Genomic DNA, 26,823 nt, shown 5'->3' on the forward strand with positions numbered 1-26,823 from the left:
AGTGTAGTCGAAGTCTGGGGTGTTTGACTGAAAACCACGCGTTTAAGTCAGTGAAATATTATACTGTCAATACGAGGAAGACGTGAAGACTGAAGACTCGGTACTATACAGTGACCGACACGCGGTGACCCACTTCACGCGATAGTGGCTCACCCACCACAGTAAGGCGCTCGCCGCTCGTCAGACGAATTTCGACAGTGCTCTCCAGAGAAAAAGAGGAGCGATCAATACAAACGAAGCGGTCGTGCTAAAACTGTGACTTTTAGAAGAAACTGGGAGGCCCTCACAGGAACCATGGCCTGTACAGTTCATTCAAGGTGTAGGTAAGTGAGATTTACTTTGGTGAACTTTATAGCTTTGATAAATGTTCTACACTACTTGTTTTCAGATTTATGTGAATTACGTCAGTCTTATAGTTAGTGTTTTTTGACGACTGGCAAACACTTTCTGCTAAGTCTATAAAAGTTCTGCCATAACGAGTAATAGCGTGTCAGTTTTATATATCGTTCTATCTGACTAAATTGTCACGCTTGCTAAATATAGAAAACACCCGCTCCCTTCCCTCAAAACGAACAGACACCCCCAGGCGATGATCAAAACGAAAATACCCCCCCCCCCACACCTCCCCCCCCCCCCCCCCCCCCCCCCCCGCCTCTATCAACAGCATCAGGTACAGCATCAACAACAACAACAATAACTGTAATAATAACAACTACCAACACAACAGAAGCAGCAGCAGCAGCAACAACAGCAACAAGCTAATACATGTATTAATAAACTACTTTTATTACACATGACAATAACATAGCTAGATACAGCCAGCTTGAACACTCGCCAACCTTTCATGCCTGTCCATGTATTCTAATATTATGTTGCTGTAAGTAAATGAACCCTCACCACGTACTAAGTTCACAACCCTGTGTCTGTTTGTGACAAATCCTCGCAGTAGCCGAGCAGAGACTTGTAAATACGGGAGGGGGGGGGGGGGGGGGCACAACCCAACAGAAGGAAGGTATGCAGTTTATGATGTCTTACCTCAACAATAACTGTGGTAGAGACCCGCTGGGCGGCTTTGTGGCGGGCAGTCCAGTTTATAACACACACGACGGAGAGACACACTATAGAATGTACTCTGGCGTCGTGGTAGCTCACATACACCGCGGAGAGACACGACATAGCATGTACTCTGGCATCGTGGTAGCTCACTTACACCGCGGAGAGACACGGCATAGCATGTACTCTGGCGTCGTGGTAGCTCACATACACCGCGGAGAGACACACTATAGAATATACTCTGGCGTCGTGGTAGCTCACATACACCGCGGAGAGACACGACATAGCATGTACTCTGGCGTCGTGGTAGCTCACATACACCGCGGAGAGACACGACATAGCATGTACTCTGGCGTCGTGGTAGCTCACATACACCGCGGAGAGACACACTATAGAATATACTCTGGCGTCGTGGTAGCTCACATACACCATGAAGAGACACAATATAGAATGTACTCTGGCGTCGTGGTAGCTCACATACACTGCGGAGAGACACAATATAGAATGTACTCTGGCGTCGTGGTAGCTCACATACACTGCGGAGAGACACACTATAGAATATACTCTGGCGTCGTGGTAGCTCACATACACCGCGGAGAGACACACTATAGAATGTACTCTGGCGTCGTGGTAGCTCACATACACCGCGGAGAGACACAACATAGAATGTACTCTGGCGTCGTGGTAGCTCACATACACCGCGGAGAGACACGACATAGCATGTACTCTAGCAGCGTGGTGGAATGTACTTCATCAAATGCCAGCAATATTATTATGTGTTTTTAAAAGAAGATCGTTAAGATATGTTGTTAGAGACTACCACTCTAGAGTACTAAATAATCCTAATGTAACAGGGACCGGAACGTAATTAGCTAGGGGTGCATAAGTAACACCGTGCTCTGTTGGTTTACAAATGCTCTTTTTGTATATCTGTAATGGGAGGGGAGAAGACGGGACGTAGTTCAGAGGTAAAGCGCTTGCTTGACCCGTGGGTGTGCCCATTGGGCTATATCTCGTTCCAACCAGTGCTCCGTATGCACTACAGATGGTGCATATAAGCGATCCCTTGCTGCTAATCGTAAAGTGTAACCCTTGGTATGGCGGTAGCAGGTTTCTTCTCTCATTATCTGTGTGCTACTTAACCGTATTACGACTCAACATAACGGTAAACTATAATGTGTCCAATTTGTATTAACGTAGAGGCCTTTGTATATATGTGAAACTTGGTTAAGATGAATAAATCCAGTTTGTGTACACAAGACGCCAGCTTTGTATTGATGAATCAGTCATCGAAACGGTTTAGGTACACGGTCTATCAGAGATACAATCTAACTAAACACGATTACAAAGGTTTTAACAATTTTGCCTCAGGTTCTTCTGTTTAAGAGTTCAGTTATAGGTCACACCCAGGACAACACACGAGGTAGTAGTACATAGATGGTAAAAATAATAATAGATGAAATTTAAAAATGAAGGTACGATTCACATGATGCTCCTAATTTAAAACGATTATTACAAAAGACACTGCTGTTAAAGCTGAGATATCACTACACCATCTTAGAGTGTCGTTTCCTAATACAAAATACTAACACAACTCCTGTTTTAATAGATAAATGCGTTTTCAGTGTTAACGTATATACGATGAAACATTTATGTTTCTCTCATACGAATATTCCGTCATGTTTTGTAATATATTGTCACAAAGAACAATAAAGCAAATGACCAGCGAACTGACCGTTATTTAAGTTAATACGTTATGTGTGACCTATTTTAACATACATTTACATCACAGGGATACTGAAAAAGGCGAGTTAATACGTTTTGTGTGGCCTATATTAATATACATCTACATCTCAGGGATACTGAAGAAGGCGAGTTAATACGTTTTCTGTGACCTATATTAACATACATCTACATCTCAGGGATACTGAAGAAGGCGAGTTAATACGTTTTCTGTGACCTATATTAACATATATCTCAGGGATACTGAAGAAGGGGAGTTAATACGTTTTGTGTGACCTATATTAACATACATCTACATCTCAGGGATACTGAAGAAGGAGAGTTAATACGTTTTGTGTGACCTATATTAACATACATCTACATCTCAGGGATACTGAAGAAGGCGTGTTAATACGTTTTGTGTGACCAATATTAACATACATCTACATCTCAGGGATACCGAAGAAGGCGAGTTGAGACATTTTCTGTGACCTATATTAATGATTACAGCTCTGGGATACCGATTTAATGCGAGTTAATATGTTTATTGTGACCTATATTAATGGCTGATAATATATGACAACAAAACATATTGTGGGCCACAAGCCATTTGACCTAAAACGTGTAAGCCGTAACAAGGCGAGACAGTGAACTGCGATGTAACATTCCTCGTGTAAGGCGTAACAAGGCGAGACAGTGAACTGCGATGTAACATTCCTCGTGTAAGCCGTAACAAGGCGAGACAGTGAACTGCGATGTAACATTCCTCGTGTAAGGCGTAACAAGGCGAGACAGTGAACTGGGATGTAACATTGCTCGTGTAAGCCGTAACAAGGCGAGACAGTGAACTGCGATGTAACATTCCTCGTGTAAGGCGTAACAAGGCGAGACAGTGAACTGCGATGTAACATTCCTCGTGTAAGGCGTAACAAGGCGAGACAGTGAACTGCGATGTAACATTCCTCGTGTAAGGCGTAACGAGGCGAGACAGTGAACTGCGATACAACATTCCTCGTGTAAGGCGTAAGGCGAGACAGTGAACTGCGATGTAACATTCCTCGTGTAAGGCGTAACAAGGCGAGACAGTGAACTGCGATGTAACATTCCTCGTGTAAGGCGTAACAAGGCGAGACAGTGAACTGCGATGTAACATTCCTCGTGTAAGGCGTAACAAGGCGAGACAGTGACCTGGGATACAACATTCCTCGTGTAAGGCGTAACAAGACGAGACAGTGAACTGGGATACAACATTCCTCGTTTAATGCCTAACAAGGCGAGTCAGTGAACTGGGATGTAACATTGCTCGTGTAAGGCGTAACAAGGCGAGACAGTGAACTGGGATGTAACATTCCTCGTGTAAGGCGTACCAAGGCGAGACAGTGAACTGGGATGTAACATTCCTCGTGTAAGGCGTACCAAGGCGAGACAGTGAACTGGGATGTAACATTCCTCGTGTAAGGCGTAACAAGGCGAGACAGTGAACTGGGATACAACATTGCTCGTGTAAGGCATAAAGAGGCGAGACAGTGAACTGGGATGTAACATTACTCGTGTAAGGCGTAACGAGGCGAGACAGTGAACTGGGATGTAACATTCCTCGTGTAAGGCGTACCAAGGCGAGACAGTGAACTGGGATGTAACATTCCTCGTGTAAGGCGTACCAAGCCGAGACAGTGAACTGGGATACAACATTGCACGTGTAAGGCATAACGAGGCGAGACAGTGAACTGGGATACAACATTGCTCGTGTAAGGCGTAACGAGGCGAGACAGTGAACTGGGATGTAACATTGCTCGTGTAAGGCACAAAGAGGCGAGACAGTGAACTGGGATGCAACATTGCTCGTGTAAGGCATAACGAGGCGAGACAGTGAACTAGGATGTAACATTGCTTGTGTAAGCCGTAACACGGCGAGACAGTGAACTGCGATCTAACATTGCTCGGGTAAGGCGTAACAAGGCGAGACAGTGAACTGCGATGTAACATTCCTCGTGTAAGGCGTAACAAGGCGAGACAGTGAACTGGGATACAACATTGCTCGTGTAAGGCATAACGAGGCGAGACAGTGAACTGGGATGTAACATTGCTCGTGTAAGGCGTAACGAGGCGAGACAGTGAACTGGGATGTAACATTCCTCGTGTAAGGCGTACCAAGCCGAGAGAGTGAACTGGGATGTAACATTCCTCGTGTAAGGCGTAACAAGGCGAGACAGTGAACTGGGATACAACATTGCTCGTGTAAGGCATAACGAAGCGAGACAGTGAACTGGGATGTAACATTCCTCGTGTGAGGCGTAAGAAGGCGAGACAGGGAACTGGGATGTAACATTCCTCGTGTAAGGCGTAACAAGGCGAGACAGTGAACTGGGATACAACATTCCTCGTGTAAGGCGCAACAAGCTAAGACAGTGAACTGGGATGTAACATTCCTCGTGTGAGGCGTAAGAAGGCGAGACAGGGAACTGGGATGTAACATTCCTCGTGTAAGGCGTAACAATGCGAGACAGTGAACTGTGATGTAACATTGCTCGTGTAAGGCGTAACGAGGCGAGACAGTGAATTGGGATGTAACATTCCTCGTGTAAGGCGTAACGAGGCGAGACAGTGAACTGGGATACAACATTGCTCGTGTAAGGCGTAACGAGGCGAGACAGTGAACTGGGATACAACATTGCTCGTGTAAGGCGTAACGAGGCGAGACAGTGAACTGCGATACAACATTGCTCGTGTAAGGCGTAACACGGCGAGACAGTGAACTGCGATGTAACATTGCTCGTGTAAGGCGTAACAAGGCGAGACAGTGAACTGCGATGTAACATTCCTCGTGTAAGGCGTAACAAGGCGAGACAGTGAACTGGGATGTAACATTCCTCGTGTAATGCGTAACAAGGCGAGACAGTGAACTGGGATGTAACATTCCTCGTATAAGACGTACCAAGGGGATATAGTGAACTGGGATGTAACATTCCTCGTGTAAGGCGTACCAAGGCGAGATAGTGAACTGGGATGTAACATTCCTCGTGTAAGGCGTACCAAGGCGAGACAGCGAACTGCGATGTAACATTCCTCGTGTAAGGCGTAACGAGGAGAGACAGTGAACTGGGATACAACATTCCTCGTGTAAGGCGTAACGAGGCGAGACAGTGAACTGCGATGTAGCATTCCTCGTGTAAGGTGTAACAAGGCGAGACAGTGAACTGGGATGTAACATTCCTCGTGTAAGGTGTAATAAGGCGAGACAATGAACTGGGATGTAACATTCCTCGTGTAATGGGTAATAAGGCGAGACAGTGAACTGGGATACAACATTCCTCGTGTACGGCGTAACAAGGCGAGACCGTGGACTGGGATGTAACATTCCTCGTGTACGGCGTAACAAGGCGAGACCGTGAACTGGGATGTAACATTCCTCGTGTAAAGCGTAACAAGGCGAGCCCGTGAACTGGGATGTAACATTCCTCGTGTAAGGTGTAACAAGGCGAGAAAGTGAACTGGGATACGACATTCCTCGTGTAAGGCGTAACAAGGCGAGACTGTGAACTGGGATGTAACATTCCTCGTGTAAGGTGTAAAAAGGCGAGACAGTGAACTGGGATGTAACATTCCTCGTGTAAGGCGTAACAAGGCGAGACAGTGAACTAGGATGTAACATTCCTCGTGTAAGGCGTAACAAGGCGAGACAGCGAACTGGGATGCAACATTCCTCGTGTAAGGCGTAACAAGGCGAGAGAGTGAACTGGGATGTAACAAGGCGAGAGTGAACTGGGATGTAACATTCCTCGTGTAAGACGTAATAAGGCGAGACAGTGAACTGGGATGTAACATTCCTCGTATAATGCGTACCAAGGGGATATAGTGAACTGGGATGTAACATTCCTCGTGTAAGGCGTACCAAGGCGAGATAGTGAACTGGGATGTAACATTCCTCGTGTAAGGCGAGACAGCGTACTGCGATGTAACATTCCTCGTGTAAGGCGTAACGAGGAGAGACAGTGAACTGGGATACAACATTCCTCGTGTAAGGTGTAACAAGCCGAGACAGTGAACTGGGATACAACATTCCTCGTGTAAGTGGTATGTAACATTCCTCGTGTAAGGCGTATCAAGGCGAGACAGTGAACTGGGATACAACATTCCTCGTGTAAGGCGTAACAAGGCGAGACAGTGAACTGGGATACAACATTCCTCGTGTAAGGCGTAACAAGGGAAGACAGTGAACTGGGATGTAACATTCCTCGTGTGAGGCGTAAGAAGGCGAGACAGGGAACTGGGATGTAACATTGCTCGTGTAAGGCGTAACGAGGCGAGACAGTGAACTGGGATACAACATTGCTCGTGTAAGGCGTAACGAGGCGAGACAGTGAACTGGGATACAACATTGCTCGTGTAAGGCGTAACGAGGCGAGACAGTGAACTGCGATACAACATTGCTCGTGTAAGGCGTAACACGGCGAGACAGTGAACTGCGATGTAACATTGCTCGTGTAAGGCGTAACAAGGCGAGACAGTGAACTGCGATGTAACATTCCTCGTGTAAGGCGTAACAAGGCGAGACAGTGAACTGGGATGTAACATTCCTCGTGTAATGCGTAACAAGGCGAGACAGTGAACTGGGATGTAACATTCCTCGTATAAGGCGTACCAAGGGGATATAGTGAACTGGGATGTAACATTCCTCCTTTAAGGCGTACCAAGTCGAGACAGTGAACTGGGATGTAACATTCCTCGTATAAGGCGTACCAAGGGGATATAGTGAACTGGGATGTAACATTCCTCGTGTAAGGCGTACCAAGGCGAGATAGTGAACTGGGATGTAACATTCCTCCTTTAAGGCGTACCAAGTCGAGATAGTGAACTGGGATGTAACATTCCTCCTTTAAGGCGTACCAAGTCGAGATAGTGAACTGGGATGTAACATTCCTCCTTTAAGGCGTACCAAGGCGAGACAGCGAACTGCGATGTAACATTCCTCGTGTAAGGCGTAACGAGGCGAGACAGTGAAGTGGGATACAACATTCCTCGTGTAAGGCGTAACGAGGCGAGACAGTGAACTGGGATGTAACATTCCTCGTGTATTGTGTAACAAGGCGAGACAGTGAACTGGGATGTACCATTCCTCGTGTAAGGTGTAACAAGGCGAGACAATGAACTGGGATGTAACATTCCTCGTGTAAGGCGTTATAAGGTGAGACAGTGAACTGGGATACAACATTCCTCGTGTACGGCGTAACAAGGCGAGACCGTGGTCTGGGATGTAACATTCCTCGTGTACGGCGTAACAAGGCGAGACCGTGAACTGGGATGTAACATTCCTCGTGTAAGGCGTAACAAGGCGAGACCGTGAACTGGGATGTAACATTCCTCGTGTAAGGTGTAACAAGGCGAGACATGGAACTGGGATACGACATTCCTCGTGTAAGGCGTAACAAGGCGAGACTGTGAACTGGGATGTAACATTCCTCGTGTAAGGTGTAACAAGGCGAGACAGTAACATTCCTCGAACTGGGAGTGAACTGGGATGTAACATTCCTCGTGTAAGGCGTAACAAGGCGAGACAGCGAACTGGGATGCATCATTCCTCGTGTAAGGCGTAACAAGGCGAGATAGTGAACTGGGATGTAACAAGGCGAGAGTGAACTGGGATGTAACATTCCTCGTGTAAGACGTAATAAGGCGAGACAGTGAACTGGGATGTAACATTCCTCGTGTAAGGCGTAACAAGGCGAGACAGTGAACTGGGATGTAACATTACTCGTGTAAGGCGTAACAAGGCGAGACAGTGTACTAGGATGTAAGATTCCGCGTGTAAGGCGTAACAAGGCGAGACAGTGAACTGGGATGTAACATTCCTCGTGTAAGGCGTAACAAGGGGAGACAGTGAACTGGGATGTAACAAGGCGAGATAGTGAACTGGGATGTAACATTACTCGTTCTTTTCTCTTGTTTCTTTTTCATCTTATTGGTTTTTTCACAATCGGCGGGAAACGTGTCGTCTGCTGTTTGCCAGATTCCCGCGCTATATTTGGTCGGTTTATTGAGGACATGTTTCAAAGTGATGTGCACAAACGAATGTAACTTCGAATAAGGGTGTCAGTGTTCGCGAACACTCGAAAGTTACTCCACTTTGTTGAACGTGGGCGCTGTCAACACAATGTTTAACATCTGTTGGAGAAAATGTAACTAAAACGATATTTGTTTTTATTGCTTAGTTTTCTTCTGGTCCTTAACCATATGTCCGACGCTATATAACCGTGAATAAAAATGTGTTGAGTGCGTCGTTACATAAACCATTTCCTTCCTTCCTTACATTGAGTTTTGCTTGATTTCGCTAAAAACATACGGGTTGTTAAAACGGAGAGAAGATAGCAGTTTAAATCGCGGTGTCTCCGAGCCGGTGGGGGTCTCTTTACGAGCTATTATCTAATATCGACGGGTTTTTTCCACGCGAAAAAAATAGACAAAATAAATAATTGTGGTTTAAGCGGAGTTGACAATTCACGCTCCAGATGGTAAAGGAATTCAATGTATTGCCCAGGGCGACGTGAAATCTGTACGTGATTCACTTATCTTGAATTTACTGTTAATGTGTTTTATTTCTCAAAAATAAAGCTCCGTTCATAGTGATAAGCATTTGCTATAGGTACATTATGATAGTGCGACTTATATTAACGATTTTTAATATACTAGTATACATATACATATATATATATATATATATATATATATATATATATATATATATATATATATATATATATATTAGCCACAGAGAGTACTCATAACGAAAAGGCAACAAGGAATCTTTTAAAATTAACTTTCCCATAGACACAACAACAAATTCCACAGCATTTGATATACCAGTCGTGTGGCATTGGTTGGAATGGGGAAAAAAATCATCGTCCATAGAGTCGATGGATCTTGCGAGCCCCGTCCCAAACGCTGGTTGGTAGTGTTCAAATAATATTTACAAACCGAATCGTTACTGCAAGTTGCAACGTAATAGCGCGCCTTTAGCTGCATTTTTAAGAACACAATATAGGAGAAGCCATGTGTTTAGGGAAGTGACGTCACGTATCAGCATGCGCGCGCATCTGGTAGGCAGAAGTCTATCGTAATGGCCATAATAATAGTAACAAAGCGAACTAGCGTAGCGTGAATAGCAAAGAATGGCTAAAACGTGCTTAAAATACCGCTTGTAGCACGGGAACGCTATTCTACATAGCTCCTGTATGGAGGAGATACATGTACTCTTTCCACCCATAAAATTTGACGATTGACCGAGTTCAAAACTATAGCAAACTTCCTTTTTTTTCTTTTTCTTTTCACCTGAATAAATATTTTTAGTCCATGTCTTTTTAAAGCGTCTGGTCCATATTTCAAGTAAAGCATTACAAACGAGCGCGCGCACACACAAATAAAAATAATAAAATAAAACAAGTAGGCCTATATTTTTTATTTAAAACTGTTTAAAAGAAATAATTGGCCTACACTTTGTTAAAGGAAATTATTTCTTTAAACAACCCATATATATATATCTATATATATATCTATGTGTATGTGTATGTGTATGTGTATGTGTATGTGTATGTGTATGTGTATGTGTATGTGTATATGTATATATGTATATATTTATGTATATGTATATATGTATATATGTATATATATATATGTATATATATATATGTATATATATATATATGTATGTATATATATATATATATGTGTGTATATATATATATATATATATATATATATATATATATATATATATATATATATATATATATGTATATATGAATATTTGTTACAAATGAACAACCAGTAGACAATATATAGACAGTAGTTATATATATAACACATGACTTGTCTACTGGTTCATTTGTAAGGCTTTTCATCAACAATAAATTTAAGCAAGTATCTTATAGAAAACTTTACAAAAACTTTAAAACTATTAATTTTATCAAGTCCTTTTTCATTCCTTAAACTTGATGATATCGGATACATATTAACACATTGTATTAAAATGGAGGAACCTAAATTTAGTTTCCATACATATTCCATGACCACACATACATTGCTCCCTCTAGCTAGAGCGTCCCTTTTTAAATATTAGTACAGAACTTAGCCTTTTAAACAGGATACATTTCAAATTTACTTGGTCCCTCATCTTTGCGGTTCCATCTTCAGAACATTTTGTAGCATTATTTTATATATATATATATATATATATACACAAAAATTGCCATTAATATTTTAATCACCTAATCCCATGCAGGCCAGGACCTAGTTTAATACGCAGTCGATCTAGGATTGATTCCTGTTGGTGGTCCTATAGGGTTTATTTCTCATTCCAGCCAGTGCTCTACAACTGGTGTAACAAAGGCTACACTATTTATTATCCTGTCTGTAATGAATGAATGAATGAATGAATGTTTAACGACACCCCAGCACGAAAAATACATCGGCTATTGGGTGTCAAACTATGGTAATGCAAATAAATAAAGTGATGATCAACATCAATATAAAAATTCAAGACTTAAACAAAAACAGTGTAAAGAACTGTGCAAAAACACAAATATCACAGAATTTTACGGATACTGAATTTTACTAAAAACTTAAATTTTGTGCTGTATTGGCCATTCTCAAAGAGAATGTTACACCCCTGCACCACAGTGAGGTTACAGCACATGCAGGGGCATATCCTGTCTGTGGGCTGATGCATATAAAAGACCCCTTATTGTTAATTGGAAAGAGTAATCCATTGTGTGACAGCAGCAGGTTCCTCCCTAATATTATCTGTGTGATCCCTAAACATGTCCGACTCCATATATCCATAATTAAAATGACTTGAGTGCATTGTTAAATAAAAGATTCCTTCTTTCAAATCCCAAACAGTGTCAGTTACCTTTGACAAGAGGCACAGTTTCAAAGGCTATCACTTTCAACCTGATTAATAAACCAGTTAAAACAACAAATTACTGTAAATGGTAACAATACAATGTTTTAATTTAAGACACACATTAACACAATGCAAATATCATTTGATCATTGGTTTATAATTATAATAGAAAAAGAAAATAATACATATGTGTTGTCTATTGTTTCTGGATATAATTTTATTGATTTTGTAGTCTGTTTTTATTAGAAAATAGAGATCCTGGTAAAAAAAGATTAAATACAAGTGTTATCAATGTCATCATCACATACTGAATAGCCCCAATAATATTGCATATGGTAGTTTGGAAAGTCAGTGAAAAAAGTTCTGGTATCCTTCTTATGCACAGAAACATGAGATACCGTAGAAAAGAATCGCTGAATCTGATACCAGTGTTCTCCTTAGCATCCCTTAATTCACCCTAAAACTTAAACACCCTTAATTCTTCGTGAAAGGCCCATTTTTCATCCAAGAGTTGCTGGTTCTCTTTTTGTCCATAAACAGGGATCACTGATACCTAGAAAAAAATATGAAAATTTGTAAATTTCTATGATATATAAGTATGAAAGTTTTATATTGTGTACATATTAGTACTAGTAACTATAGCATTTTTTTGACTGTATCATGTAAGCCCAAGATGTTGGTCAAGGACATATATATTGAATATTATTGAAATATTTGAATACACATAAATGTATTTGTGAAGACATATTGACATCTGTCACTGATGACAATAATATTTATAAATACAATCAGCTCCCCTTTTCTTTCTTTATTTGCTGCAAACAAATTCAGATAACTTATATAATAAATGCATGTAACATAATTTATGTTTTTAATAAAATATGGTGGCTATCACCAACTTGTGGATCAATATCCAGTTTTATTATTATTATTATTTATTTATTTTTAATCCCAAACAAATGATTTAATACATCTGATATCCCACCCTGAAATGTGTATACCTTTTATTTTATTATTAAAAAATCAACTTACACATTACAAATACACCTGTGGATCACTTCTTCAATAAAAAAAAGTAAAAAATTATAATTAACATATAATATAATTAATAAATGGAAATATTTCAGAACCATTTTCATATGAAACAATAAATATATGCTTGATTGCACACACACACACACACACACACACACACACACACACAGCTCCCTGTTATTTAATTAAAAATATAAATACTCCAGCCACCTACATATTTTATGGCATAATACAATATAAAATATATTCAGATTTTTGTTTTACCCACTATAATGGATCTGTCAATACAAACAAAAAGTTACATAAAACGTTGTTTGTCGATTGACTGGGTAGTTCACAGGGTATCTTTGTTTCCATGTCAGTTTGGTGGGGGCTTTTATTATTATTTTATTTTATTATCTTTTAAATTTTTCATTTCAATAAATACTGACGTGTATTAGTATTACGAATGAATAGCATACAACAAACCTTGTATAAAATGACGATCTCCGTTGGGGGATGGGCAAAGTTGATTGTTGTCAGCTTTAATTGTTCAACGTTTCGCTTCCACTGTATTTGATGTAACTAATTTCATAATCCTTACTACAGTGACTTGTGCATCTAACAACAACGTATGAAATTACCATGACAAAATACCATTCATCAAAACTAGTCTACAATGATTTAATTGACGGAAAAACATTCAATTGTTCATTACTACTAATGCCAGTATTATCAAATGGTTTCTTGCCTACCAGCGCTCATGCGGTACCACGTGATCAAAACATGTGACGTCACCGTGGCTTCTCCTATAGATTTTTGTTTGTTGGAACACACTATTTTATCTGAAAGGATATACACGAACACTGTCATTGTTACTTGGCCTATACTAGTTTTCTTTGTGTTTAAAACTGAGTTAAAATGTGGATTGGGAACGCATTATTTGTGACTATCAGTTAGTGAACTTGATTTAAAGAGATCCCAACAAAGGAAATTGAGATGTATGTCAGACCTGTCAAGTGTAAATCGTAGTTCGACACAGTTGTCTAGCAGACGATTTGTTCAATAACTGGAGAGACCAAACGCAAATAGCAAATATCGGTTATTGGATTCAGCATTGGGTGGACTCGATTTGTTTACAAAACAAACAAAAAACCATACTTCCTAAGGATTGTTGTGCCTAACTTGGCAACTCAATTGATCTTGCGTAAATCGAGGATGCTGATTCCAAAAAACAAAGAGGAAGAAACTATGTTGCAAGCTAATATTTCCATTATTTGTCGTTGAAAATTCCAGATGGCCGCCATATTATATACCAAAACATGAAACGTTATACCTAAGGTTTTTAACTGATGTGCATTCATAATATTAAAGGGACATTCCTGAGTTTGCTGCATTTTAAAAGATGTGTTTGACTAACTGAGACTTTTTAACGATTGTAATTACATATCAAATATATTTTTCTGCATAAAATATTAGTGACTGTATATTAAAAATGTTTCTGATTGTTCTAATATTTGTATTAGGTTAAATTTCATTTTATTTCCTAAAATATATTTTTTTCGTACGTACGAAATTATTTGAAGACGAAATCCAGTTTGTGCTTCTTACAAATATATTATTAAGACGACCAGAAACACATTGAATATACAGACACTGATATTCTAAACAAGAAAATATATTTAATATGTAAGTTTAATCGTAAAAATACTTAGTCGGAAACATCTTACAATGTAGCAAACTCAGGAATGTCCCTTTAATAATTATTTCAATGCTTTATGTCATTAAAGACTGATATGTTACTTTTGAAATGCATAATTTAATAACAGTTTTGTTCGAATTAGGCATATTCTAATAATGGCATCACAGAAGTCGGTCTTATTAATACATGCGTCTGCAGTTGTGGTAAAGCGCTTGCCTGAGAGAGAGAGAGAGAGAGAGAGAGAGAGAGAGAGAGAGAGAGAGAGAGAGAGAGAGAGAGAGAGAGAGAGAGAGAGAGAGAGAGAGAGAGAGAGAGAGAGACACAGACAGACAGACAGACAGACAGAGAGAGAGACGGACGGACGGAGGGAGGGAGGGAGGGAGGGAGGGAGAGAGAGGAAACCCGCTGCCGCCACATTAGGTTACTCCTAGCGATAAAGTAGCAAGGGTTAAATTAAAGTTTGTTTTGTTTAACAACACCATTAGAGCACGTTGATTTATGTAGCACCGACTATTGGATGTCAAACATTTGGTAATTTTGACATATAGTCTTTAGAGAGGAAACCCGCTACATTGTTTTCATTAGGAGCAAGGGATCTTCTATATGCACCATCCCACAGACAGGATAGCACATACCACGGCCTTTGATATACCAGTCGTGGTGCACTGGCTAGGACAAGAAATACAGCAAGGGATTATGTGGACAAGAAATATACCAGATATCGCAACAAGAATCTGGTGGGTTTGTTTTAATGGAATCACGTGTCAGAATGAAAACCACAAAAGAACTTTACTCTGTGTCTCGGCAACGGCTCTCACCCCCAGTTTCCCCACTAGTCACGACCCTAACAGGGGCGGATCCAATATATTGTGGGGGAGGGGTAAAAAATGATAAAAATGGCAATTTGAGTTTGCCAAAGGTAAATGAGTGGAGCTTCCAAAGTGAGCAAGACCTGTAGAGGTGTTCGGGGGAAAACAGTTGAAGCAAAGATACCGAGTTAAAAGCTTGTTAAGTTTGTTTTGTGTAACGACACCACTAGAGCACATTGATTTATTAATCATAGGCTATTGGATGTCAAACATTTGATAATTTTGACATATTGTCTCAGAGAGGAAACCCGCTACATTTTAAAGATACCCAGAGACGTGTTTTCAGGTCAATTCCGGGTTGAATGTTGTTAAGTATTGTCTGTTATCGAGGTATGAACAGAAATATCATCCGCAAACTGGGTGATTCGGCGAAGCCGTTCTCTCACAGGTTTGCGCTCATTTGTTTTATTTATAACAAGATGAACGTATAAGAAACAACATACAATACTTTAATTAAATTTCAAACATATTTACTGATGATAACATTAAAAGTTCATATTTTATTTTGAATTATTTGTTTGGTTGAAACAATAACGCCCAGTAAGAAAAATTACCAATATAAAATGACGCCATCAGGTATGACGTTTCCTGACAACGTAATTTTTACATTCATGGAGATATGAACAAACACTCGTTGCTACGGCTAGACCAATGGGATGACCTTTTATTGTCATGAATGTAACGGAAATTTAATTATTCGATGATGAATTGAAAAAAAGAGAGAGAAAAAACAAAGAAGAAATTATAAGTGCACTTCTAACGGACGGGGAGGGGGTCGCGAGACCCTGTGACACCCCCCCCCCCCATGGATCCGCCAATGCTGAATCCTACACAAGATCTTTCTAACCGGTAAACGAATGCGACAAATCGCTAAACAAATCGAAAGATTGCCAACAGCTGCATATTGTCGTTATTTAGCAGTTGTCGCAGTTATCCTAAAACAAACACGTACAAACTTGCAATCGATGAAATCTGAGAAACAACCGTCGTGTACATTGGAAACAGATTTCGTCAACCACTGGCAGAAAGAAAAGATTTCCAAGCCGTGTCTTGTCCATACTGTTCCAGCATCATCTCCACATATGCAGTTTGTTTCATTGCTTCGTGAGGTAAGCAGTTCCATTATATTAAAAAAAAAAAACATTTTTGCTTACGCAGGCGCGTGTGCAGTAATTTATGCAGGGAGGGTCTAGACCGCTGCCAGCGACATTTCCGGAGGCGACGGGGGATGTCGAGACATATAAAATACATATAACATTTTTAAATTTGCTTGAGCAGGTAGGGGGTTTGGACCCCAGAACCCACTCATGCCTGCACATCCGCCTGTTTCATTCCGTTAAAAGTTAAGCACGCTGACCTGGACACATATACCAGTTCCCTGGGCTGTCTGCCCACATCATGACTAGACTGCTGGTCGTCTGCTGCTGGCGAGAGAGAGAGAGAGAGAGAGAGAGAGAGAGAGAGAGAGAGAGAGAGAGAGAGAGAGAGAGAGAGAGAGAGAGAGAGAGAGAGAGAGAGAGAGAGAGAGGGGGGGGGTCAGAGTAACCTAGTGGTCGTACACCTCCCCACTGAACTTTCAATACACACTCTGGCTGATAGCCCTTACTGGGAAGCGAACCCAGTACCTACCAGTTTTAAGACGTATTGCACTTTCTATGAAATTTGGCATTCATGATATGCACGTGTATCGCACATTGGGTTTAAATTCGTATTGCGGGAAAATCACCTACGTACTTACGTAGACAGTATATATTTGTTTTACCCACATGGTCTACAATAAATGGTTATATTAATACCGAGTGATTTTAAAACGCTATTTTTATGGTATGGGTCATAATATTACATTAAACACAGTAATGGCACACTTCTGACGTCACTGTAGTTGCTATAGTACCTGCAATCTTGCGACTGTCGCGGCTATGATGTTGACATCATTCAGCGTCAATATAATTGTTATTAACGCAATGTTATTAACCTCGATTGTCAAGAGGTTACAATCATATTTAACTTTTGCTATATAAATCAAAGTTTGTGAATAATAAATAAATTATAACATTCGCTGGGAGTGCCATACAAAATATACGAAACTCGTTTGGAAATTGTTTTATACCACTGGTTTTCGCTCGGGTACGTAAGTACATATGTACATTCTTCGAATTAAAATCAGAAATGTAATGGTGATAATTTGACATTCAATAGCCGATCATTAATAAGTCAACGTACTCTAGTTGTGTCGTTAGGCAAAACTAAAATTAATGGTTGCAATAATGATGACAGTGATAACAACAAAATTATATAAATGAATAAATGAATAATAATAATTAAAAATAACAATAAAGAAAATAAATAAATAAATTATCAAACGAACGAACAAACGAATAAAATAAATAAATAAATAAATAAATAAATTACCAAACGAACGAACAAACTAACCCACGAGTGGGTAGGGCGTAGCCCAGTGGTAAAGCGCTCGCTTGATGCGCGGTCGGTCTAGGATCGATCGATGTGGGCCCATTGGCAAATTTACGCCCCAGCCAGTGCACTACGACTGGTACACGAAAGACCGTGGTGTGTGCTATCCTGTCTGTAGGATGGTGCATATTAAACGATTCCTTGCTACTAATGGAACAATGTAGCAGGTTTCCTCTCTAAGACTATATGTAACAATTACCAAATATTTGACATCTAATTGCCGATGATTAATAAATCAATATGCACTAGTGGTGTCGTTAAACAAAACAAACTTCATTTCGTTTTCATTTTAACTTATTTCCGTGCTTATATTCAATTAAGGTTCACACACGTTGTCCTGGGCACACACCTCAGCTAGCTGGGCTGTCTGTCCAGGACAGTGGGTTAATTGTTAATGATTGAGAGACGAGGGTGTAGTAGTCTTACACCTAGCCATTGAGTCGTTAAAACTTGCTCTGAGTGGGAGCCGGTGCCGGGCTGCGAACCCAGTACCTACCAGCCGTATGTCCGACACCGCCCAGGCCGGTAACATCAACTTATGCTACCCAAAAGAGGCACAGTCTTTGAAGGTCTATTGCACTTATCATATATCCTCGCTACCTTCAGTCCATTGTTTTTTGTATGTATAGTCACGTGACATACTTATAGCGTGTGCCGCTCTCCGTACGTCTATCCTGTTGGGTTTGTGTCTATTTCCTACCCAGGTCATCTTCGGTGACCCGTTATCGCGTTCAATTGTGACCTACTTCTCGCCAATTCGCGTACCACGGACGAGACTAGCGCCGGCCAGGTGTGAGACGGTAAAAGGTAAGCGATCGATCCTTAATCACTTCAGATGCGCAATTAAGCAGCCGCCTCTCTTAATACGTCCAGTCGTATGTTTACGACACCCGATCACGATTATCAAATCAAAGTGTAGGGTTCTAGACGGTCATAGATTCGAGACTAGTATGCCGGCATGTGGTAGGAAATTCAAATCTTATTTTGTCCTGATACGTTAATTTTAGATCTGTAGTAAGGGATATCCCAGAACCAGAGTGGATAGGAAAGGGCGGTACCAGGAGATATTTTAGTGAGGGAAGCAAATGCAACAGGGAACATACTTATTTTCTGTAAAAGGGTACCCCAGTAGAAACTGTCCATTCGTAAAATGTAAATTATAAACAAACTGTTAGAATGTCAGGACCGTACCCTGATCAAAATCCGGGGGTAGGGGTGGGGGCACTACTTTTTTTTATAAACAAATGAAACACTATACAAATTAAACCCTGAGATGTGTATGCTATTTTCTAGAGTACAAAACCCCCGAGATTCTCGGGGGGGGGGGGGGGGGGAGCTGTCGCCCTGCCCCCCCGGAGGGTACAGCCCTGAATGGTGCTATAATCCGAGTGGTTGGGTATGGCTGTGATGGGTAATACAAGGACACTACTGTGTAAATGTATCTAATGTTTGGGGAGTCGCGAGAAACTTCTTTTACAAGCATTGTTTTAAAACACGACCCATTCCTCCCGCTAGATATTGTGAATGTGTGAATATCCTGCATCACCTCCAAAACCCCCACCCCCAATCCGTCTCCACAATCCCCACCCACTCCACTCTCAATCCATCTCCACCACTCCCGTGGCATTTTCCAGACGATGATTTTCCACATCGTTAGTCTGGGTTTTGAGAATAGAAGTACACCCGATTCAATTTTACTGTAAGAATGAGATCAAACAAAACGATAACACAATATGAATGACAATCATAAAGAGTAGACGATAAATTGTCCATAAAACCGAACTATACGAGTTTCCGTTGTTGTGTTCGTTTAATTGTTTGTGAGTGTCCTTGAAGAGAGAAATAAAACATTGTTCATTTATTAATCGAACAGACGATACTATCGGATATTGTTAGTAGGAAAATGTCGTCTGCAACTATCTACTGAATGAATGTTAAATATCTGAATATTGTTACTACTACTACTACTACTACTACTACTACTACTACTACTTACTACTACTTACTACTACTACTACTACTACTTACTACTACTACTACTACTACTACTACTACTACCACCTCTATTATTACGTAACGAACAGGCCATGCATTGAAGAGGTTGTTTGATATAAACGATATTCGGTTCAAAACAATAACTTAATAACAGCATACGTTTCTTACACACCCGTTGGTGAGAACATTATTCGTTATTTTTAATAACGCATACTTGTTTACACATGTACGTGTGTTAACAATTTCAAGACATACGACTGGCTGCTCCTAGGTGATGACCATGCCACCAATGCCATACATCCAATAAAAATAAAAACCCAGCACGATCTAAATCGATTACACTGTGATGCATAGTTAACCTGACAATAATTTGTCTGTGACGCGTAAGTTAGCTACAAGTTTAAGGGCGGCTATAAATAACGTTTAGTCGAAAAAGATGTTAAAATGTCCTTACAACTTTGTTTTTGAGGATATGTAAGAAATAGAATAATACATTCGTGTCCGTAAGATACCATTTATCTTACAACTCGTTGTTTAAAAATGTATCAAACTCGCTTTCGCTCGTTAGGTACATTTTAATAGAACTCGTTTTAAGTTAAATGGTATCTCTATGTAAAGCACACTAGATCATCGAGAAATGTTCGTGAACGACAGGGCGCTTTCAGTGACGTCGTTTAAGTGACAATGTTTATTTTGTTTAAGACCGGCCTCGGTGGCGTCGTGGCAGGCCATCGGTCTACAGGCTGGTAGGTACTGGGTTCGGATCCCAGTCGAGGCATGGGATTTTTAATCGATATACCGATTCCAAACCCTGAGTGAGTGCTCCGCAAGGCTCAATGGGTAGGTGTAAACCACTTGCACCGACCAGTGATCCATAACTGGTTCAACAAAGGCCATGGTTTGTACTATCCTGCCTGTGGGAAGCGCAAATAAAAGATCCCTTGCTGCCTGTCGTAAAAAGAGTAGCCTATGTGGCGACAGCGGGTTTCCTCTAAAAACAGTTTCAGAATGACCATATGTTTGACGTCCAATAGCCGATGATAAGATAAAAAAATCAATGTGCTCTAGCGGCGTCGTTAAATAAAACAAACTTTACTTTTTATTTTGTTTAACGACACCACAAGACACTATATGACAAAATTGTAATGTCTTTCGCAACATTCGTATATGCAGCGCATTGTACTGTATCGTGCAGTGTGCATACAAAAGATCCCTTGCTATTAATGGGAATATGTAGCGAGTTTCTTCGCTAAGACTATATGTCAGTATTACCAAATGTTGACATCCAATAGCCGATGATTAATACACCAATGTGCTTTAGTGGTGTCGTTAAACGAAAACAAGTTTTAACTTTCAAGCATAAGACAGATGTTGGTATAAGATAAATTTTGTTTATTATTTTTCTTCTACAGCAAAATCTCATTGCTTCATTACAGTATTCCCAATGTCGTAGATGTTGCTCCTTTGGTCCTGTTGATCTTTATTTAAACAGGAATACGATCGTAAATACGGCAATAACTTTTACAAATTGTTTTCTCTTCTTCGACAAAATGTTAGCGCCTATGACAACATTCTTAAGCATCGCGTGTTGGACTCCATCCAACGTCATTTAACGAGACACGATTTTTTATATATGATAATAAACGTTATCGTTTCTATCGTCTACGACGAAATTTTATTGCTTTTCACAGCATTTGTCACTGCTGTGTTTGGGAATATAATCGCTTTGCTATTTCCGCTTTAAGATCGTTATGTGCTGACTCGGAGAAACAGTTCACATTTAATGTTCGTGTGCACATTGTTCAACCAATCTGCTTATTCCTCTCAAAGTGGATTGATGTTGATGGAAATATCAATTTAACATTTCTGTGTGTGTTTTGTCAGATCCGCGCCACAATAACGTGACAAAGGCGTTCCATTTACTATTAGCACTGCGTGTCATTAAAGGCATTGACCTTAGTTATTCAGACAGTTGAAACTTGTTTTTGTTCTTCGATACCATTAGAGAGCTGGTTGATTAATTAATCATCGGCTATTAGATGTTGGTACTTCTGACACGAAGTCTTCTCACGAAACCCGTTACATATTGTCATCAGCAGCAAGGGATTCTTTACATACACTTATAACTACTTCCGGGGCGGGATTTAGCTCAATCGGTTGAGTGATCGCTTGAGGTGCTTGCGTCGCAGGATCGAACCACCTCGGTGAATTCATTCAGCTGATTGTTTTCTCGTTCCAACCAATGCACCACAACTGGACAAAGCTTTCCTGTCTGTGGGAAAGTGCATATAAAAGATCCCTTTCTGCATTAGGGAAAATGTCGCGGGTATCCTCTTATGACTACGAGTCAGAATTGCCAAATGTTTGACATCCAATAGTCGATGATTAATTAATCAATGTGCTCCAGTGGTGTCGTTAAACAAAACAAACCTTTTTTTTATATGTACTTTCCCACAGAAAGATAACAATAAAATATCTCTTTGACGTTGTAAACATGGTTTTGGCTGTTAAAAACGCAATAATGGGTTCTGATATTAAAACACAATTGTTTGCAAATCAAGTAACAACAAACCACAGTTGTGTACGTTGATATAAATTAAAACAAAAATCCTCGTGAAACACTGAAGTTATAAGAACACAAATTTCATCTGCAACACATTGGTTGTCGCCCTTGGCAAATCCTACGTGTTTCCGGTAATTCTGCTGTTTCCAGTAGTTCGAAATGTGAGACTTTAACGTGTCGTCGTTGTGTCACCTCACATTCATTATTTGTGAAGACATTGTAGTACACCCTTACATTTTACACACTGAACACACTTCACAATACTCAACAAAATTAGTGTAGAGCCAGTAGACGTTTTTGTAATAGTTTTACCAGTGTCCTATTGTTACAGCAAGTCTTGGTAATAGTTTTACCAGTGTGCTATTGTTACAGCAAGTCTTGGTAATAGTTTTACCAGTGTCCTATTGTTACAGCAAGTTTTGGTAATAGTTTTACCAGTGTCCTATTGTTACAGCAAGTTTTGGTAATAGTTTTACCAGTGTCCTATTGTTACAGCAAGTCTTGGTAATAGTTTTACCAGTGTCCTATTGTTACAGCAAGTTTTGGTAATAGTTTTACCAGTGTCCTATTGTTACAGCAAGTTTTGGTAATAGTTTTACCAGTGTCCTATTGTTACAGCAAGTTTTGGTAATAGTTTTACCAGTGTCCTATTGTTACAGCAAGTTTTGGTAATAGTTTTACCAGTGTCGTATTGTTACAGCAAGTTTTGGTAATAGTTTTACCAGTGTCGTATTGTTACAGCAAGTTTTGGTAATAGTTTTACCAGTGTCCTATTGTTACAGCAAGTTTTGGTAATAGTTTTACCAGTGTCCTATTGTTACAGCAAGTTTTGGTAATAGTTTTACCAGTGTCCTATTGTTACAGCAAGTTTTGGTAATAGTTTTACCAGTGTCGTATTGTTACAGCAAGTTTTGGTAATAGTTTTACCAGTGTCCTATTGTTACAGCAAGTTTTGGTAACAGTTTTACCAGTGTCGTATTGTTACAGCAAGTTTTGGTAATAGTTTTACCAGTGTCGTATTGTTACAGCAAGTTTTGGTAATAGTTTTACCAGTGTCGTATTGTTACAGCAAGTTTTGGTAATAGTTTTACCAGTGTCGTATTGTTACAGCAAGTTTTGGTAACAGTTTTACCAGTGTCGTATTGTTACAGCAAGTTTTGGTAATAGTTTTACCAGTGTCGTATTGTTACAGCAAGTTTTGGTAATAGTTTTACCAGTGTCGTATTGTTACAGCAAGTTTTGGTAATAGTTTTACCAGTGTCGTATTGTTACAGCAAGTTTTGGTAACAGTTTTACCAGTGTCGTATTGTTACAGCAAGTTTTTGTAATCGTTTTACCAGTGTTGTATTGTTACAGCAAATTTTGGAAATAGTTTTACCAGTGTCCTATTGTTACAGCACGTTTTGGTAATAGTTTTACCAGTGTCCTATTGTTACAGCACGTTTCGGTAATAGTTGTACCAGTGTCCTATTGTTACATCAAGTCTTGGTAATAGTTTTACCAGTGTCCTATTGTTACAGCACGTCTTGGTAATAGTTTTACCAGTGCCCTATGGTTACAGCACGTTTCGGTAATAGTTGTACCAGTGCCCTATGGTTACAGCACGTTTCGGTAATAGTTTTAACAGTGTCCTATCGTTACAGCACGTCTCGGTAATAGTTTTACCAGTGTCCTATTGTTACAGCAAGTCTTGGTAATAGTTTTACCAGTGTCCTATTGTTACAGGAAGTCTTGGTAATAGTTTTACCAGTGTCCTATTGTTACAGCACGTTTCGGTGATAGTTTTACCAGTGTCCTATTGTTACAGCAAGTCTCGGTAATAGTTTTACCAGTGTCCTATTGTTACAGCAAGTCTTGGAAATAGTTTTAACAGTGCCCTATTGTTACAGCAAGTTTCGGTAATAGTTTTACCAGTGTGCTATTGTTACAGCAAGTCTTGGTAATAGTTTTACCAGTGTGCTATTGTTACAGCACGTCTCAATAGTTTTACCAGTGTCCTATTGTTACAGCAAGTCTTGGTAATAGTTTTACCAGTGTCCTATTGTTACAGCAAGTCTTGGTAATAGTTTTAGCAGTGTCCTATTGTTACAGCACGTTTCGGTGATAGTTTTACCAGTGTCCTATTGTTACAGCAATTCTTGGTAATAGTTTTACCAGTGTCCTATTGTACAGCACGTCTCGGTAATACTTTTACCAGTGTCCTATTGTTACAGCAAGTCTTGGTAATAGTTTTACCAGTGTCTTATTGTTACAGCAAGTCTTGGTAATAGTTTTACCAGTGTCTTATTGTTACAGCAAGTCTTGGTAATAGCTTTACCAGTGTCCTATTGTTACAGCACGTTTCGGTGATAGTTGTACCAGTGTCCTATTGTTACAGCACGTCTCGGTAATAGTTGTACCAGTGTCCTATTGTTACAGCACGTTCTTATTACAGATTACCTCTAAACATTGTGGGCGGGACGTAGCCCAGTGGTAAAGCGCTCGCTTGATGCGCGGTCGGTTTGGGATCGATCCCCGTCGGTGGGCCCATTGTTCTACTTCTTGTTACAGCCAGTGCACCACGACTGGTATATCAAAGACCGTGGTATGTGTTATCTTGTCTATGGGCTGGTGCATATACAAGATCCCTTGCTACTAATGGAAAAATGTTTTCCTCTCTGACTGTGTGGAAATGACCAATGTTTGACATCCAATAGCCGATGATTAATAAAAAAAAAATCAGTGTGCTCTAGTGTTGTAGATTAAACAAAACAAACTTCTTCGAAACATTGTTTCAATAAAATCTCACCACAATAAACGTATAAATCTTGAACAGTGAGTTTTCGTACATTTATAAAACCTACCTCTGACACGTGATAAACGTATACATCTTGAAAACTGAGTTTTCGTACATTTATAAATCCTACCTCTGACCCGTGATAAACGTATAAATCTTGAACACAGTGAGTTTTCGTACATTTATAAAACCGACCTCTGACCCGTGATAAACGTATAAATCTTGAACACAGTGAGTTTTCGTACATTTATAAAACCGACCTCTGATCCGTGATAAACGTATAAATCTTGAACAGTGAGTTTTCGTACATTTATAAAACCTACCTCTGACCCTTGATAAACGTATACATCTTGAACACAGTGAGTTTTCGTACATTTATAAAACCTACCTCTGACCCTTGATAAACGTATACATCTTGAACAGTGAGTTTTCGTACATTTATAAAACCTACCTCTGACCCGTGATAAACGTATAAATCTTGAACAGTGAGTTTTCGTACATTTATAAAACCTACCTCTGACCCTTGATAAACGTATACATCTTGAACAGTGAGTTTTCGTACATTTATAAAACCTACCTCTGACCCGTGATAAACGTATAAATCTTGAACAGTGAGTTTTCGTACATTTATAAAACCTACCTCTGACCCGTGATAAACGTATAAATCTTGAACACAGTGAGTTTTCGTACATTTATAAAACCTACCTCTGACCCGTGATAAACGTATAAATCTTGAACAGTGAGTTTTCGTATTTATAAAACCTACCTCTGACCCTTGATAAACGTATACATCTTGAACACAGTGAGTTTTCGTACATTTATAAAACCTACCTCTGACCCGTGATAAACGTATAAATCTTGAACACAGTGAGTTTTCGTACATTTATAAAACCTACCTCTGACCCGTGATAAACGTATAAATCTTGAACAGTGAGTTTTCGTACATTGATAAAACCTACCCCTGACCCGTGATAAACGTATACATCTTGAACACAGTGAGTTTTCGTACATTTATAAAACCTACCTCTGACCCGTGATAAACGTATAAATCTTGAACAGTGAGTTTTCGTACATTTATAAAACCTACCTCTGACCCGTGATAAACGTATACATCTTGAACACAGTGGGTTTTCGTACATTTATAAAACCTACCTCTGACCCGTGATAAACGTATACATCTTGAACACAGTGAGTTTTCGTACATTTATAAAACCTACCTCTGACCCGTGATAAACGTATAAATCTTGAACAGTGAGTTTTCGTACATTTATAAAACCTACCTCTGACCCGTGATAAACGTATACATCTTGAACACAGTGAGTTTTCGTACATTTATAAAACCTACCTCTGACCCGTGATAAACGTATAAATCTTGAACAGTGAGTTTTCGTACATTTATAAAACCTACCTCTGACCCGTGATAAACGTATACATCTTGAACACAGTGAGTTTTCGTACATTTATAAAACCTACCTCTGACCCGTGATAAACGTATACATCTTGAACACAGTGAGTTTTCGTACATTTATAAAACCTACCTCTGACCCGTGATAAACGTATAAATCTTGAACACAATGGGTTTTCGTACATTTATAAAACCTACCTCTGACCCGTGATAAACGTATAAATCTTGAACAGTGAGTTTTCGTACATTTATAAAACCTACCTCTGACCCGTGATAAACGTATACATCTTGAACACAGTGGGTTTTCGTACATTTATAAAACCTACCTCTGACCCGTGATAAACGTATACATC

The 26,823-nt window shown here is 39.8% G+C and overlaps 1 protein-coding gene across 3 annotated transcripts in view; it reads left to right on the forward strand.

The window, feature by feature from the left end:
• The first annotated feature begins 211 nt into the window (after window positions 1-211).
• Window positions 212-26,823, forward strand: part of LOC121388525 (formin-J-like) — an 88,446-nt gene continuing 61,834 nt past the window's right edge. Inside the window, exon 1 of one of the 3 annotated variants that reach the window (XM_041519894.1) lies at window positions 212-323. Coding sequence is in view for 2 of the 3 variants with exons in the window: in XM_041519892.1 (XP_041375826.1) it covers window positions 16,117-16,368 (252 nt within the window). In the remaining variant the exon portion in view is untranslated. Of the gene's footprint in view, window positions 324-16,110; window positions 16,369-26,823 lie in introns of those variants that run through there. The other 2 variants (XM_041519892.1, XM_041519893.1) reach the window with 2 other exon arrangements.

The sequence above is a fragment of the Gigantopelta aegis genome, chromosome 14, assembly GCF_016097555.1.
Source record: "Gigantopelta aegis isolate Gae_Host chromosome 14, Gae_host_genome, whole genome shotgun sequence".
Classification (NCBI taxonomy): Eukaryota; Metazoa; Mollusca; class Gastropoda; order Neomphalida; family Peltospiridae; genus Gigantopelta; species Gigantopelta aegis.